The sequence below is a fragment of the Mytilus californianus genome, unplaced genomic scaffold (assembly GCF_021869535.1).
Source record: "Mytilus californianus isolate M0D057914Y unplaced genomic scaffold, xbMytCali1.0.p SCAF_8, whole genome shotgun sequence".
Lineage (NCBI taxonomy): Eukaryota > Metazoa > Mollusca > Bivalvia > Mytilida > Mytilidae > Mytilus > Mytilus californianus.
The window spans coordinates 383,160-400,712 of record NW_026262734.1 but is presented as its reverse complement, the minus strand read 5'-3'; the positions used below and the strand labels follow the sequence as shown (position 1 = coordinate 400,712).

General features: G+C 31.9%; 1 protein-coding gene across 1 annotated transcript in view; it reads left to right on the top strand.

The window, feature by feature from the left end:
* The window catches only part of LOC127711177 (TBC1 domain family member 10A-like), a 35,183-nt gene extending 26,078 nt beyond the window's left edge, over nt 1-9,105 (top strand). Inside the window, exons 8-9 of the mRNA XM_052217145.1 lie at nt 6,610-6,764; nt 8,121-9,105. Coding sequence (XP_052073105.1) covers nt 6,610-6,764; nt 8,121-8,240 — 275 coding nt within the window. The 3' untranslated portion in view covers nt 8,241-9,105. The remainder of the gene's footprint in view (nt 1-6,609; nt 6,765-8,120) is intronic.
* The last annotated feature ends 8,448 nt before the right edge of the window (nt 9,106-17,553 follow it).

The window sequence follows — 17,553 nt, the reverse complement described above, 5'->3', positions numbered from 1 at the left end:
GCAAAATTTTAAAAATATTTATTTTAATTTTTCTGTATTTTACAGATAAAGTGACATAGTTTTTTTGCAGTTAACAGTCGTCAATAACTTTGTCAAACCTTCATTTTTACTTGATTTGGACAGAAGCTTTTTTATGTTCATAAGACAGTATCCAAAGCAGAATAATGTTAATATTTTGAAATTCTTTTTCATATTTTACTAATGAAAGGACTTTTTTTACCAGTTAAGAAGTAGACACAAGCTGGAGATAAAGTTTGTTATGCGTCAATTACTTAATAGTGAAACTTTCATGGAATTTCCTAAAATTTTAGTGAAACTTTTTAATGATTAAGAAATTATGTCTAAAGCAAAAGTGTGAAAATATATTTTTTTTATCATTTTTAGTATTTAACTGATTGATGATTTAGTTTTTAAGCAGTTAAGCTGCTTTATGCGAGCACCCTAGATTTGTGTTCTACCCAATAAATGCTGAAATATGTGCCATTGTTATTATCTGGCTGGCTATTATGTTATTTATAACTAATTGAACACTTTTTTCATACTTTTAATTCTGGAATACAAAAAATATGACCAGAAAAACCTTAAATGATCGTCGAACCACCCAAAAGTTTTGAAGTTGCACATAGGAAGTAGTGCTCAATAGAAATCCTTATGTAGTTTATTATCCCCTGTGCTTTTGGCCAAGATGTCAAAGAACAATTGCATGAATTATTTCATCGCCGAAAATCTCTAATTACAAGTCGTTTACAGTTGCCAAATGGCACAAAGCGCAGGAATATTGTATAACGGCTGTGACTAATATGACACGGAGTTGAAGTCTCAGTTGGCGGTAATTTTAACTTCGTCGACAAAACGTAAATCAAGGACGTTTTAAATTTGGTGATTTCTGATAATAATCATTTTGTTCAACCGCTAGCTTTATACCGAAAATCGCCAACATGTTATGTGTAAATCCGAGTAAATCGTATCTGACTGACAAAAACAACATTGAAAAACAATGGATGCCATAAACCGGAAATGAAGACAATTATAATACCGGATCTAATTCCGGGGGCGGATAAGGGTAATTCCGGGTTTGCCGATCAAATACAATAAAAATATAATAATTCCAGGCATGAGACAAAATACATCTATCATGATGAAACATAAACTCTAGAATTGAAAACCAAAGATATATTGAAAAGAAAGAAAAAGCAGGAAATATTTTATACAGAAACTCAAAATTACTTTTAGTTCACAAATTTTCATGTCAAAAACCAATAAAATGTGACAGTATTTTCCTTATCATTAATAAATATTGATATTACATGTAGATGTTTTTATTGTTTAAACATATTACTACAATTCCATGAGGTAATTTCTTCTCAATTTTGAAGGGCCTATAAAAATCAGGAAGTTTCTTACTTTATTTTCACAGAGGAACTAGCTAATATAATATAAAGTGCAACTAGATATGATACACTTAAACAGTTTTGAATTTGAACTGTTTAATATAATGGTATAATTAGTAATAAATAATCAATTGTTGAGACAACACACCCACCCACAGTGATACCCTCAGCCTCCCTCAGCCTTCCTAATACAAAAAAAAAGATTATTTGAATTCATAAATTAATATACAAGACAATATCATTTATTATTAAACAAGTTAAACGACAGTGACACTGACAATGAAACAAGCTAACTTAACACCAAAAGCACATTAAAGTATCTTACTGAGTTATGAACTATTTCAAGTAAAAGCAGGACCTGGAATTTAGGTTGTGGACCTTTCAGTTTGGAGTGTCAAAGGTCCTGGACTGTCCAGTACCAAATGTTAATTTTAACCCCTGCATTCACAGTAAAGCGATTTTGACGTGTATTGCAATTCCAAGTAGAATTTACTTTTGGACGTTTCGAATGCGTATTAAACTAATTCAAATCAGTTAATAATGTGAATCGAATTCGAATTATGTGTGAACGCAGCATTGATATATCTAAGAAATGAAGAATATTAAAAAAAGATGGACAAAATATTTGTATTAAATTTGTTGCAATTTTTGTCTTGCCTTGACAGAGTCAAAAAGTGAGACATATATATATATATATAGGCATGCTGTTTTGGCGGAATCAACAATGTATTAGTTTGTGATTTTGTGATAAGGTCTGGTTTCTGGTAGGTCAATGACATTTTGTAAGTAGTTGTGTTAGCATAGGCACATCTCATTACCATAGAGAATATTTGGCCCCACCCCCTTAGTCATGGTTTATTGACTTTGAAACTTTGCATAGTTTACATGTATATGTTTGTGATTAGGTCAGTTTAGGGAAAACCACTAGTGGTAGGTCAATGATATTTGGTGTGCAGTTGTATAAACTTTTTCATTTCTAATTTCCATTGAGATTATTTGGCCCCGCCCCCTCAATCATGCTCTTTTTACTTGGAAACTTATGTTACTTTGAAATTTCATTTATTAGTTTTCGATTAGGTAAGTATTAGGGAAACCAATAGTGGTAGGTCAATGATAATTGGCATGTAGGTGTAGAAGCATTAGTACGTCTCATTTCCATAGAGGATATTTGGTCCTCACCCCTCAGTCATATGCATGATCTATTGACTTTGAAACTTTTACTTAGTTTACATGAATGAGTTTGTGATTATTATGATTATGTCAGTTTAAAATTACCAGTAATCTTAAGTCAAAGCTATTTGGTATGCGAACGTATTGGTATTCAAAAGTTTCATTTCCATGGATATTATATAACCCCACCCCCTCATTATGGTTCATTGACTTAGAAATTGAATTTGTGTTAAGGTTTGTTTAAAGGGAACGACTTATGAAAAGTCAATGGTATTTGGTTTGCAGGTGAACAAGCATTGGCACCTTTCATTTCCATAGAGATTGTTTAGCCTTGTACCTTCAGTCATGGTTCATTGACTTTGAATATCACTTACATGTTAAAGTATTACTATTTTAAGTGTAACATTTGCATTATCAAAATAACAAATAGGCAAAACATTACGTTGTGTTAATAGCTTATTATAGATTAGACATGTGTAATTATTATAAAAATAAGGAGATGTGGTATGATTGCCAATGAGACAACTATCCACCAAAATTCAAATGAAGTGGATGTAAGCAATTACAGGCAACCGTACAGCCTTCAAAAATATATGTTGCATCATTGCTAGGCCATTATAACAACATCAGCATTTCTTGTAATACTAGTATACAAGAAAATTACACCATTTCAGATAGTTTCAGGTATGATTTGATAATTGTGCATAGTGGCACCAGCTGATCCAACTAAAAGCGCTAATATGGCATATATATTCAAACTCTAGTACATAGTGGAATTAAACCATACACCACTGTTGGACACCATAATTGAAATTATTATTCTGAAAAGAATATTCCTCCATGCAGCCTGCAACAATTAGCAAAACCTATACTGCATAGTAAGATATAAACGACCACGAAATGACAAATGTAAAACAATAAAACTAAAGCAGCCTGATTTATGTACAAAACAATTATGAAAAATAAATATGATATACAGCAACAATCAACAATCACCAAATTACTGGGTCCTCACTATGGACAGGTACATACAGAATGTGGCAGGTTAAACATGTTAGCTGGCACAAAACTCTCCCCTAACATGGGACAGTGTATGTGCATAATCTCAGACATTGAATCTTTAAAAAATAAATTGGAAATAACTTTTGAAAGTGGAAGGATTGGATAGCAGAAACATTACGGTACAAACATTATTTGATACTTGAGAAATAGCTGAGATATATAGATTCTACCACTGCATCGAGTGTGATACGATATTTATCCACTCGAGACAGTCATGACAGTTAAATTTTCAAATTTAAAACGCGAGGCTTGCCGAGCGTTTTAAATATTTAAAATTTTACTGTCGAGAGTGGATAAATATCGTATTACACGAGATTTGGTGGTGGAATCTGTTTCTCTAATGATTTTCAAACAATATGCAGGCAAACTTATTCCGTCTTTTCGAATGATCTGTAAAAAGATGTGTTCTTTCTATGTGACGTCATCAGGCATGGTCACCTTTTTTCATGCCGTCACAATAGGAAATTCAGAGGAAAGCAAGTAAATTCGACGTCATAATCGGATTTTAACCAATGAAGAACTGAGATCAAACGAACCACACGTTGATTAAATTTTTTGTATACAATGGGTGCAGAAAGGGATAAATTGACGAAGAATTAGAGAAAAATATTTTCATCCATTCTTCCGCTATATTCATCTTAACTTCTGCCAAGTTTACCTTTGGTTTTTTTAATTAACTGCCTATAGCGCCTTTGGTGCTTTGATTTTTTTTGCAGTAACATTTATAGAGGGTGGTAAAGGGGGGGTGCTTGCACGAAAAAAACGTGAAATAAGACATAATTTCACGTTGAACGTGAAATAATTTCTGTCATGAACGTTGCACGAAAAATAAAGACTTTGATGTGAACCTTTTGTGACTGAGTCACTGTCTTTTTGTATATATAAACTCTCTGTTTTACTTGTTATTCCCGATTTAGTATACACATTTATGATATAAATGGTTTACGGCTTTTAAAAAAGTATTTCTTGACGATCCCTGCCAAGTGTTTGATTTTATTTGAAAAATACCGAGCACGCAAAATAAGCATTTGAAAATCACGATGCACGTAAAATTAAATAAGCAGAACACTTTGAGCGAGGCACCTGTCTTGCACGACTGAATGTCAAATAAAAAAGTAAACACACGTTGAACGTGAAATAAAAAACGGCGATCACGTTGCACGAAAATAACCCTTTACCACCCTCTTTATAGGTAGTCTGGGATTGGTTTTTTTGCAGTAACATTTATAGGTAGTCTGGGATTGTTTATTACATGATAAATTTGGAAACCTTCATAATATGTTATGAAACTTGGACAGAAGCTTATATTCAAGATCAAGACATAGCATCTAAATAATATCTAAATAATTTAATATTATTTCTGTATTTATCTGATAAATGGACTCACTTTTTACAGTCAACATTACATTTTTAAATTGACATCAGCAATTGCAGGGGAGACATAAGGTTCGGGGAACCCATCACAAATTTTCAATTCCAGGTGTCAAGGTTAGCTATGCATAATAGTTGTAGGAGAACATTGTTATTTTCCTGCTGTTAAGGTTGTATTCAGAAAAGTTGTAGGAGAACATTGGTATTTTCCTAGTGTGAAGGTTGTATTCAGAATAGTTGTAGGAGAACATTGGTATTTTCCTGCTGTGAAGGTTGTATTCAGAATATATTTAGAACTATTCAGAATAGTTGTAGGAGAACATTGGTATTTTCCTGGTGTGAAGGTTGTATTCAGAGTATATTTAGAACTATTCAGAATAGTTGTAGGAGAATATTGGTATTTTCCTGCTGTGAAGGTTGTATTCAGAGTATATTTAGAACTATTCAGAATAGTTGTAGGAGAATATTGGTATTTTCCAGGTGTGAAGGTTGTATTCAGAATAGTTGTAGGAGAACATTGGTATTTTCCTGCTGTGAAGGTTGTATTCAGAGTATATTTATAACTATTCAGAATAGTTGTAGGAGAACATTGGTATTTTCCTGCTGTTAAGGTTGTATTCAGAGTGTATTTAGAACTATTCAGAATAGTTGTAGGAGAATATTGGTATTTTCCTGCTGTGAAGGTTGTATTCAGAATAGTTGAAGGAGAACGTTGGTATTTTCCAGGTGTGAAGGTTGTATTCAGAATAGTTGAAGGAGAACGTTGGTATTTTCCAGGTGTGAAGGTTGTATTCAGAGTATATTTAGAACTATTCAGAATAGTTGTAGAAGAACATTGGTATTTTCCTGGTGTGAAGGTTGTATTCAGAATATATTTAGAACTATTCAGAATAGTTGTAGGAGAACATTGGTGAAGGTTGTATTCAGAGTATATTTAGAACTATTCAGAATAGTTGTAGGAGAACATTGGTATTTTCCTGCTGTGAAGGTTGTATTCAGAGTATATTTAGAACTATTCAGAATAGTTGTAGGAGAACATTGGTATTTTCCTGGTGTGAAGGTTGTATTCAGAGTATATTTAGAACTATTCAGAATAGTTGTAGGAGAACATTGGTATTTTCCTGTTGTGAAGGTTGTATTCAGAATATATTTAGAACTATTCAGAATAGTTGTAGGAGAACATTGGTGAAGGTTGTATTCAGAGTATATTTAGAACTATTCAGAATAGTTGTAGGAGAACATTGGTATTTTCCTGCTGTGAAGGTTGTATTCAGAGTATATTTAGAACTATTCAGAATAGTTGTAGGAGAACATTGGTATTTTCCTGCTGTTAAGGTTGTATTCAGAGTATATTTAGAACTATTCAGAATAGTTGTAGGAGAACATTGGTATTTTCCTGCTGTGAAGGTTGTATTCAGAGTATATTTAGTACTATTCAGAATAGTTGTAGGAGAACATTATAATCTTCCTGTTGTCAAGGTTGTATTCAGAATAGCTTTAGTACTATTCAGAATAGTTGTAGGAGAACATTGGTATTTTTCAGGTCTGAAGGTTGTATTCAGAGTAGCTTAAGTACTATTCAGAATAGTTGTAGGAGAACATTGGTATTTTTCAGGTGTCAAGGTTGTATTCAGAGTAGCTTTAGTACTATTCAGAATTGCACTTGGAGAACCCGGGTGTTTATCACAATGCCCTACAATGTATGAAACCTTAGAGAAATTAAGACGACTACCTATACAGACATTAGAGGAAGAATTTTTAGTTCAAGAGGTATGTTTATGGTAACATTATCATTTAATTTGAACTTACTTATTTGTTTTAGTTGATACCATATTTGATTTTGGTGAAGATTTGTTCCTCAACATTTACTGCAGATAAGACTAGATTTTCATTGAATTTAACAGCTTTATAATATAAAGTTACCAACATAAATAGATATCCTCTTGTTTTTCAATGAATTTAACAGCTTTATAATATAAAGTTACCAACATAGATAGTTATCCTCTGGTTTTCATTGAATTTAACAGCTTTATAATATAAAGTTACCAACATAAATAGTTATCCTCTGGTTTTTCAATGAATTTTACAGCTTTATAATATGAAGTTACCAACATAAATAGATATCCTCTGGTTTTTCAATGAATTTAACAGCTTTATAATATGAAGTTACCAACATAAATAGATATCCTCTGGTTTTTCAATGAATTTAACAGCTTTATAATATGAAGTTACCAACATAAATAGATATCCTCTTGTTTTTCAATGAATTTAACAGCTTTATAATATGAAGTTACCAACATAAATAGATATCCTCTTGTTTTTCAATGAATTTAACAGCTTTATAATATGAAGTTACCAACATAAATAGATATCCTCTGGTTTTTCAATGAATTTAACAGCTAATATGAAGTTACCAACATAAATAGATATCCTCTGGTTTTTCAATGAATTTAACAGCTTTATAATATGAAGTTACCAACATAAATAGATATCCTCTTGTTTTTCAATGAATTTAACAGCTTTATAATATGAAGTTACCAACATAAATAGATATCCTCTTGTTTTTCAATGAATTTAACAGCTTTATAATATGAAGTTACCAACATAAATAGATATCCTCTTGCTTTTCAATGAATTTAACAGCTTTATAATATGAAGTTACCAACATAAATAGATATCCTCTTGTTTTTCAATGAATTTAACAGCTTTATAATATGAAGTTACCAACATAAATAGATATCCTCTTGTTTTTCAATGATCTTAACAGCTTTATAATATGAAGTTACCAACATAAATAGATATCCTCTTGTTTTCAATGAATTTAAAAGTATATAACATGTACATGATGTATAATGTGAAGTTAATAATGTTAATAATTAAATGGTGATAATTTCAGTACAAGAACATCTTTGGATTAAATGGTTATAACTTCAGTGCAAAAACATGTTGAATTATTAATTTGTGTTAATTTATTAGGTTAGCTTAGTAGTAGAACATTGTTTATTGTTACATTAAATTTAAGAATTAATGTTGGCAAATTTAGATATATATTATTGCCAAATGTTTATGAAATTTTAATGAGAAATATTTGTAATGCACATTTATTTCTTGATGGTTTTCTTTCAGTCATTACGACTTAATATAACAGAGAGAGATATGGAAAAGGAACACCAAAAACAAATACAGCGTAGAAAGACAAAAGAAATGAATGGGGATAAACCAGGCAGACGTAAACATAGATCATAAGTCTCAATTGATCAACAAGAAATCATATGATGAACACACATTTCAACAAAATATAAGGCATTTGATTGACAAAGCATGTGAACCATAGTCAAAGGTCATGTGATCACAATTTCATGGCAATTAAGGTCACAAGCCATGTGACATAAATCAAGTGGTACATCTGAAAGACATGTGATCACAGTTTATGACATATTGGTATATAGGGTAATGATATTATTGAATGAAATTGTTTTGTAATTTAGGCTTTGTACTTAAATGAATATTTATTTATGCATTTGAAAATATTTAGTGAAAACTGAAATAGATTTTGGCATCAGTCATAGTGGAACTTACAGTCCTTTTGTGGACATAGCTTGTAGAGCTTCTATATTATGGTATTTATGCATGTAAAGAACCTGTCCTGAGTGAGAAATTGTGTTGTTTCCCTTAAAAATAGAATGTATTATGTACACAACCTCTCCTCAGTGTAAAAAAGAACTATTCGGGCATGCTTAAAGTTAAAAAAGAACATATAAATGCAAAGAAAAACTCAATAACTGTTCTGCTGGTAATCAAAACATCCACAACAGATGCACTACACATAACATTGCAGTGCAATTGTCTGTTTAATGAAGGAATTAGCTCATAAACTGATCAAGGTAAGTTTGTAATGTTATTTTGTTATCTCTAAATCATAACATAAAGATAAGTAGACATGGTATGATTGCCAGTGACACAACCTTCTAGACTGTAACTACTCATCAGTCACATCAATTGTTTATTGTCTCACCTGCAGTGAAAGTCCCAGACTGGGATAGTCACTGTAGATCTCATTTGTTATTACTATAAAGCAATGTATGATAATTATGTACATATGATAAAATAAATGGATTTAAAATTACATTTGCCAAGTAATTGGAAAGTAATTAATTACATTGTCAAAAAAAGTCAAATGTAATGTGTAATTTAATTGAAGATTTTGTAATTGTAATTGAATGTAATTAATTACTTTCAAAAGTAATTGACCCCATGTCTGGTCCCAGTATACGAGACAATGAGACATAGGGATTATATTCTGACGGCTTCAAGTGTGTAAACTATTTGTATTAAGATTTATATCTCATAGAGTAGGATTAGTAGAGACTCTTCATCCCTTGTATACAAATGCCTTATGTTACAAAGTTTCTGTCTGTCATATGTTCATTGTCATTGACCTCATCTTTATGGTTCAGGGACTGCTTAAAAATATGTATATTTTTTAGTCATGTAAATTTATCACTTATTATGAGTAATAGGATAACTATATTTGGTTTTTAGATTCTTTGCAAGGTATACATGTCTGTCAGACAGGATTCACCTGACCTCAACCTCATTTCATGGATTAGTGATCAAGGTTAAAGTTATGTGATTGGGTCTGTTTCTCAGATATACTATAAGCAATTGGTCCACTATATTTGGTGTATGAAATGATTGTAAAGTGTACATGTTTGTCTGGCAGGTTTCATATGACCTTGACATATTTGGTGTATGAAATGATTGTAAAGTGTACATGTCTGTCTGGCAGGTTTCATATGACCTTGACATATTTGGTGTATGAAATGATTGTAAAGTGTACATGTCTGTCTGGCAGGTTTCACTAGTCATTGACATATTTGGTGTATGGATTGATTGTAAAGTGTACATGTCTGTCTGGCAGGTTTCACTAGTCATCGACCTTTTCTTAATGGTGCAATGATCAATGTTAAGTTTCCATAGTTTGGTCCTTTTCTCAGATACTATAAACAATGAGTCAATTATATTTGGTGTATGAAATGATTGTAAGGTGTACATGAATATGTCTGTCTGGCAGGGTACATCTGACCTTGACCTTATTTAATGGTTCATTGGTCAATGTTAAGTTTTCCTGTTTTAGCTGGTTAAGTCTATTTCTTAGATACTATAAGCAATAGCTCAACTATATGTGGTGCAAAGAAAGATTATAAGGTGTACATATTTATCTGGGAGCTTGACCTTAATGTCATGGATCATTGTTTATGTATAACCTCTATCAAGAATTTCCACATCAAGTCATTCATGGTCAGTAAAGCAGGCGCGACTGTTCAGCATGAACACTCTTTTATAAAGATTTACTATGATGATAAGTATAACCACACATATACTGTTTACTTTTGTCTTGGAGTTCTGTTTACATTCAGTAGTGTCTAATGTTAAGTTGTAGGCTGCATTCAAAATGACACTTAAAACAATTTTGAAACAAGTTAAATCATATTTTAGAACATTAGTTATAAAGGCTTAATCTGCTAATTTTGAAAACTCTTGAAGCTGTTCACTGACATTTGAATACAGATTTGAATGCATGCCAAACAACTTGTAAGTTATTATTACAAACATGGTTTACAGGCAGACACTTATGGCATCTCTCCATGCTAAACATGATTTACAATAAGTCAACCCTCCACTAAAGGGGAAACAATGTGACTTTTTTGTGCCAGTCATTACTAATCTGCTCTGGTACTTTCAATGATTATTTATAAAAAAAACAACTGTTATATTGTGTTCATGTCTATGAGTTAATATTCCCATTTTACACAGTGTTACTAAGACAACAATTATTACCATTTTGACCAATGTTATGTGTTTAATGATCTCCTTAATATTGTTATAAATATTGTGTTCATAGTTACAATTATGGTTCTTTGGAATGATATTTTATTCAACATTTTGTATTTTTTATGTACTCTGTTACCATAGTAACACACAATACTACATCCATGGATCTATGTTTATTTTGGTTTTAATGCCTTTAAAAATAGAATAGATGTAGAAAAAGAGAGAAGGTAGACTTTTTAAAAAAAAACATGTTTAACCCTTCCACATTCTTTTTGAGCCAGTCCAGAAACCTTTAGTCCAGTGGTGGCTTTTTTGTTCTTTTTCATCTTTTTTTTTAATATTACTCCCTTTATATTCAAGCTGGGTTTTCTTTTGAATTGCTTCACAAAAAATTAACCCCTGCAAGTCTAACCTTAAGATGTAGCTATTGCTATAAGTTCTATGTTCTTTGAAAATGCTTTAAACATTCATGTGAAACAGAATTATGATAATCTCTGTTACATAGAAGCTTAGAATATATTTATGTAAATTGTTGATACAAACTTCCGATTAATTCAAAAAAAAAAGGAAAGAAGAGAGGCAGAAGATACCAAAGGAATATTTAAACTCAAAAGTCGATAACAAACTGAAAATGCAATGGCAAAAAACAAAAAACAACGAAAAACCAAACAATAGTCTACAAAACACAACATACAAAACCAACAACTGAGCAACACGAAGTTATGTTCCTTAACTTAGGAATATCTGCATTTATAGAATATGAGTCATGTTGTTTTCATGGAAACAAACAAATTATCACAGAATTAAAGCTGTTTTAAGGTTAGTGCTATTATTAGTTATGTATGTAATTCATACACTTTCAGGCAATTAATTGCTCTGAGTTAACTGCTTAAATCAAGAATCAATTTTTGAGGTGAATGGGACCTGCAGTTGCTGTATAAAATGTTTACTAATTATATAAATAGGACATTAGATTTACTCATGTTACCTCAGGTAAAATGCTGATATGTTGGTTTCGTGTACATTTCCTAAAAATCCTGTTTATTTTATTGTCCATGTATTTTTGATTTGTGTTCCATTGTTATTATGTTACTATGGTAACACAACTTTAACTGTGATATTTCATTTTAATATATATTATCAGTCATGTTTGTCTCTTTTTAAATGGTGCTTTTATAAGAAAATGTCTAAGTTGTCAGTGTATTGTAGCCACTAAAGTTATATTCTGCTGGTACTTATACATGAAGGGACTTGTCAGTGAATTGTAGCCACTAAAGTAAGGTTCTGCTGGTACTTATACATGAAGGGACTTGAAACTTCTAGTATTAATGAAAAAATATCTTGGTGTCCCATAGCTACTTATTTGCATGTTACTTTCGATCTACACCATATAAGATTTTTCTGTAAATTATGTCTCATATATGAATTATAATAGATTAAACAGATGGAATATTTTCAAAGAAAAGGTGAAAAACAGAATTTGTATAAATAGAAGAATGCAAGTGAGATCAGTTTTACTTTAAAGTCAGTGCTAGATTGATCCGTAATTAAACAACAATTGTGTCACAATTTTCAGTTATTTAAGACAATATTAGCTGAATTGCACAACTTTATAACTTGTTAACTACTGTAAATTCAGAAATTATTGCAAGGTTTTTATTAATGCGAATAATACGATTGGGTCACATTCTGATATATGATCCATATATCTTAATGATCATTTTCCTGAAATCACAATAATCAATCTCCCATTTTTGTCCATTCTTCAAAAATCGCAATAATAGATGCACATTATAATTTCTGAATTTACAATAACTGGCCTAAACTGGTCAAAATCCCTTTTCAGTGGTAAGATTTGTTTTCAATTTGATTATGTAGAAGAATTCCTCTTTTCTGTATCATGTATAACTATTGTGTATGTTTTAGACAAAAGTGAACATTCAGTTTTCATAAGTTGTTGGATTAACCTGGCCTTACAAATCAGAAAAATATATTTAGTCAACAGTGTGATTTATATCTGTATTGTATGGTTAAGAAATGCATCAATTTAAGATGACATATAGGAACTGTTTAGTTATCTTTTTCTTCAGGACACCATTAAATAATTTTTGGCTATGATACACTGATAATTTAGGTGTTCATACATTTTGTTTATGAATATCATATGTTGATATTTTAGATGGATGTGTGGTTTTGATGTATGAATGAATGTATATGGATAACAGTGCTATTTGTACAGGTCATGAATAATTATAATGTAATTTTTATTGTTATTTTTATTGTTTAAAAAAACTATTGTTTGATTGAATTGATTTTTAAAAGGCAACAATATTTAAATCATGATATTTGATATCTTTGGACTGTGAAACTTTCTTTCTGACTTGAAGAGACTTTCCTCAGGACTTTCCATATAACAAAGATGGTACCCTTAGATGGCACATACTTATCAATAGAAGGAATTGTTACATTTGCAATTTTAGCACTTATTTTGTTCAGAATGATAATTTAAGTCACCATAGTTTTTTAATGCCACCCTTCGGTGTGGTATACCATTTAAAATTGAGAATCCCATATTATTTTTTGTTTTGCCTTGATATATGTTGTTAGAAATATGACCTGTGTTGACAGGTTAACTTTTTTTATTGACCCATTTTGAATTGCCTGCCTAATAGACAAATATATTGTGTTAGGTGCACATGCTTTTACCAAGGTTTTGTATACTGCCAGTTGTTTCTTATTTAGTTCTCAATGCAAGGCTGCTAAAACAGGTCTTCAGATTCAATTTTTGGGAAGTGATATTTGATATTTTCTTAATATAGAAAGTCAGGCAACTTTCTATCAGTAGAAATTCAGCCAGAGATATATGTTTGGTAGAAAAGTCAGTGAAATGATTGGTTGGTAACATTCTGTTAGTAGCCGTTCAGCAAATGATAATGTTTGGTAAAAAGTCAATGATTTTATTTGTTGGCAACATACTAGAAGTAGACATTCAGCCGATGTTGGTATTTGTTAGTAGATCAATGATATTATTGTTTGGCAAGATTCATGTTTAGATAAGTGTGAATTGAAAATACTCTAGTTTACATTAACATCTATTGTCACATTCGTAAACTTGGGTCTTCGTTTGGGTTTACTCTCTTTATAAAGCTCACCTATATTTTGTTTTTGAATTACATAGCTGAAAGTTCACTCCTCTGAAATTTCAACAGTTGTGATGATTTCTAAATGAAAAATCCAATTCTGGCTATAAATTTGTAATTTTAATCTTAACGGATCAAGGAGTTCATTATGATTATATTTATTTTTATGACTGCATAGGCGGATCCAGGGCCCCCCCCCCCCCTTTTATGGGAAAAATTTGGTTGATAATATAGGGAATCACTGAAGCATGACTAGCGGCCCCCCTCTTATGGCAGTCAGTGGGGCCCCTCCTTATAAAAAGTTCTGGATCCGCCACTGGACTGTTTTAAAGGCCCGAACCAAAACATAAACTTTCCCATACAAAGGTCAGGCGATAAAGGATAGTTTCGAAAACAATATAGTTTATAAAGATAACTATTGGTAATGAAACACTTGACTATTGCTATAATAAAGAAGTCGTATTCCTTCCTCAGAAAAAAAAACAACTATAAGGCTGATTGATTTAGGATTACAATTAATGCAACAAGGCAATCGAAATAGACAGAATGATTATGAATAGAAACATTGTAGTCCTATTTTGATACCCTCACACCTAAATTAATAAATCTTTAAATGCAGGCGTAACTATAAGTTCAACCTTTATACCAATGATTTTTGTTTAATTTCAAACAGAAAATATTAGACTATATGATAGTCACTCATTGTACACTTTTTTACCATTCCAAAATAATTTTCAAGGGACCTGTCAATGATAAGTAATAAAATTGAATTATATCAGTGTGTGTTTTTTTTAACTTTTTTTAAAATCTGATTTTATACTTTTGCCTTAAGAGTATTAGCAGATGAATTATAAAAAGTATTTTAATAGTAGCTTCTCATGACTTTTTGTGCTACTTTGTTGTTCTGGATGATAAGACATTCGATGACTAACAGTCCGATTATAACTGTTCATTTGCTGTATATGAAGCATCACTCTGGATCAGACACTCTTACACCATGAAAGTACACTCTTTGTCAGAAAGTCTGACCTTCATAAGATACACTCTTTGTAAGATAGTTTGACCTCAATAAGATACACTCTTTGCCAGAAAGTCTTATTTTGATAAATAAAAAGTAAAAAAAGGTAAAAATGGCAAAAATAGGGGTACAGCAGTCAACATTGTATTATAATCTTAATCACTATAAAATAGACAAATGTGTTAACAAAGAAAAACAAAATGGCATATAGACAAAGCACATAAGCAAAAATGAAAGACAAGAATACAAAAAATTACCATAGCACAATAACACAATGGCGGGATGTATAAGTAATGAGCCACTCCAAAAGGATATTACCAAAAATGGACAAAACAGTAAAGGTTAATCATCTACAAAGACAAATAAAAGAACACTATAACACGTAATTAAAATAATAAACAACTTCAGTACCTAGAATCTATACTTCAAGACAATCATGTATTATTTGTGCATTTGATACGGAGAATTTAGCAAAAGTCGGGGGATTTATGATAAAACTCTGACGTTAGAGGACATGTCATTTTTTTTTAAAACTTTTTCGTATAAACGGCATACCTAAGATTGACAGACGCTGTGACCAAAATATTTGAGCGACCTCTAAAAAATTGATATACCCTTGTAGCACAATACCATGGCAACACATTTATACAGTAGAGGTGTGCTCTGCCGTAACAAAAGAGGGACGAAAGATACCAGAGGGACAGTCAAACTCATAGATCGAAAACAAACTGACAACGCCATGGGCAAAAATTAAAAGACAAACAGACAAATAATAGTACAGATGACACAACATAGAAAACCAAAGACTAAGCAACACGAACCCCACCAAAAACTGGGGGTGATCTCAGGTGCTCCGGAAGGGTAAACAGATCCTGCTCCACATGTGGCACCCGTCGTGTTGCTTATGTTATTACAAATCCGGTAAATAGTCTTAATTTGGTAAGTCACATTCGTGAAAAGGGAGGGTATTGTAGTTAGGACATAAGGAACATATCCGATATCATCTGTGAAACGGGTATTCAATAACGGTCAACCAACTCGTTATGGCATCCTTAAAATTTACGAAGGGATGACTTCAACTTCACCATTTGGAACTCTTGGTTTACTAGCTTCCTTGTGAGCAGCAATCCTCTATCAAGGAAATCATGATAGGAAACACAAGCCCGGGAATATCGTATCAATTGGGAGATATATACTTCGTATGAAGGCGCTGCTGGAATGTTGCTACATAGAAATGGAAAGTAAACAATTGGGAAGCTGAAATCATCTCTCTTTCTCGTAAAGTTTTGTTTTCAACCGACCCTCATTGTCAATTTCTAGATGTAAGTCAATATATGAGGCAGACTTAACTGTATCTGTAGTATCCTTTATCTCTAGTTCGATGGGATAGATTCGTTCAACATAGTCACCAAATTGTGTATTATTTAGTGAGAGAACATCATCTATATAGCGGAACGTAGAGTTAAAGGATATTGCTATCTTCTTATCTAACTTTCGGCATTTAGCACACTCCCGAGAATCTATGACAAATATTTTCCGTCGTTTCTGTTCAATTCGAAAGTATGTTATACCTGCTAAAGACATGCAATGTGGACAGAATATTTAAGCGACCCACAAAAAATACTGTGGAACGCTAGCATAATACCATGGCAACAAATTAATAACACCAAAGTTGTGCTCTGCCGTAAAACTTTTCAGTATTTAGCAAAAGTCGGAGAATTTATGATAAAGCTCTATGACGTTAGCGGGACGTGTCATTTTTTTTAACATTTTCGTATAAACGGCATACTTAGATTGACAGATGCTGAGACCAAAATATTTGAGCGACCTCTAAAAAATTGATATTCCCTTATAGCACAATACCATGGCAACATATTTATAACAGTATAGGTGTGCTCTACCGTAACAATTTTCGGCATTGAGCACATTCCCGAGAATCTATGACAAAAATTTTCGGTCGCTTCCGTTAGATTCCAAAGTATGGTATTCCTGCTAAAGACATGCGATGTGGACAAAATATTAAGCAACCCCCCAAAATTCCTGTGGAACGCTAGCATAATACCATGGCAACAAATCAATAACACCAAAGTTGTGCTATGCCTTAAACCGTTTCGGTATTTAGCAAAAGTCGGAGTATTTATGATAAAACTCTATGACATAGCGGGACGTGTCATTTTTGTCAAAAAAGCGAGACATAGCGATCCTACATTCCGTCGGCGTCGTCGTCGTCGTTGTCGTCGGCGGCGTCCACAAATATTCACTCTGTGGTTAAAGTTTTTGAAATTTTAATAACTTTCTTAAACTATCCTGGATTTCTACCAAACTTGGACATGTTGGACAGAAGCTTGTTTATGATCAAAAGATAGTATCCAGAAGTAAATTTTGTAAAAAACAATTCCTGTTTTTCCGTATTTTACTTATAAATGGACTTAGTTTTCTGCCAGTAAACATTACATTCACTCTGTGGTTAAAGTTTTTAAAATTTTAATAACTTTCTCAAACTATCCTGGATTTCTACCAAACTTGGACAGAAGCTTGTTTATGATCATAAGATAGTATCCAGAAG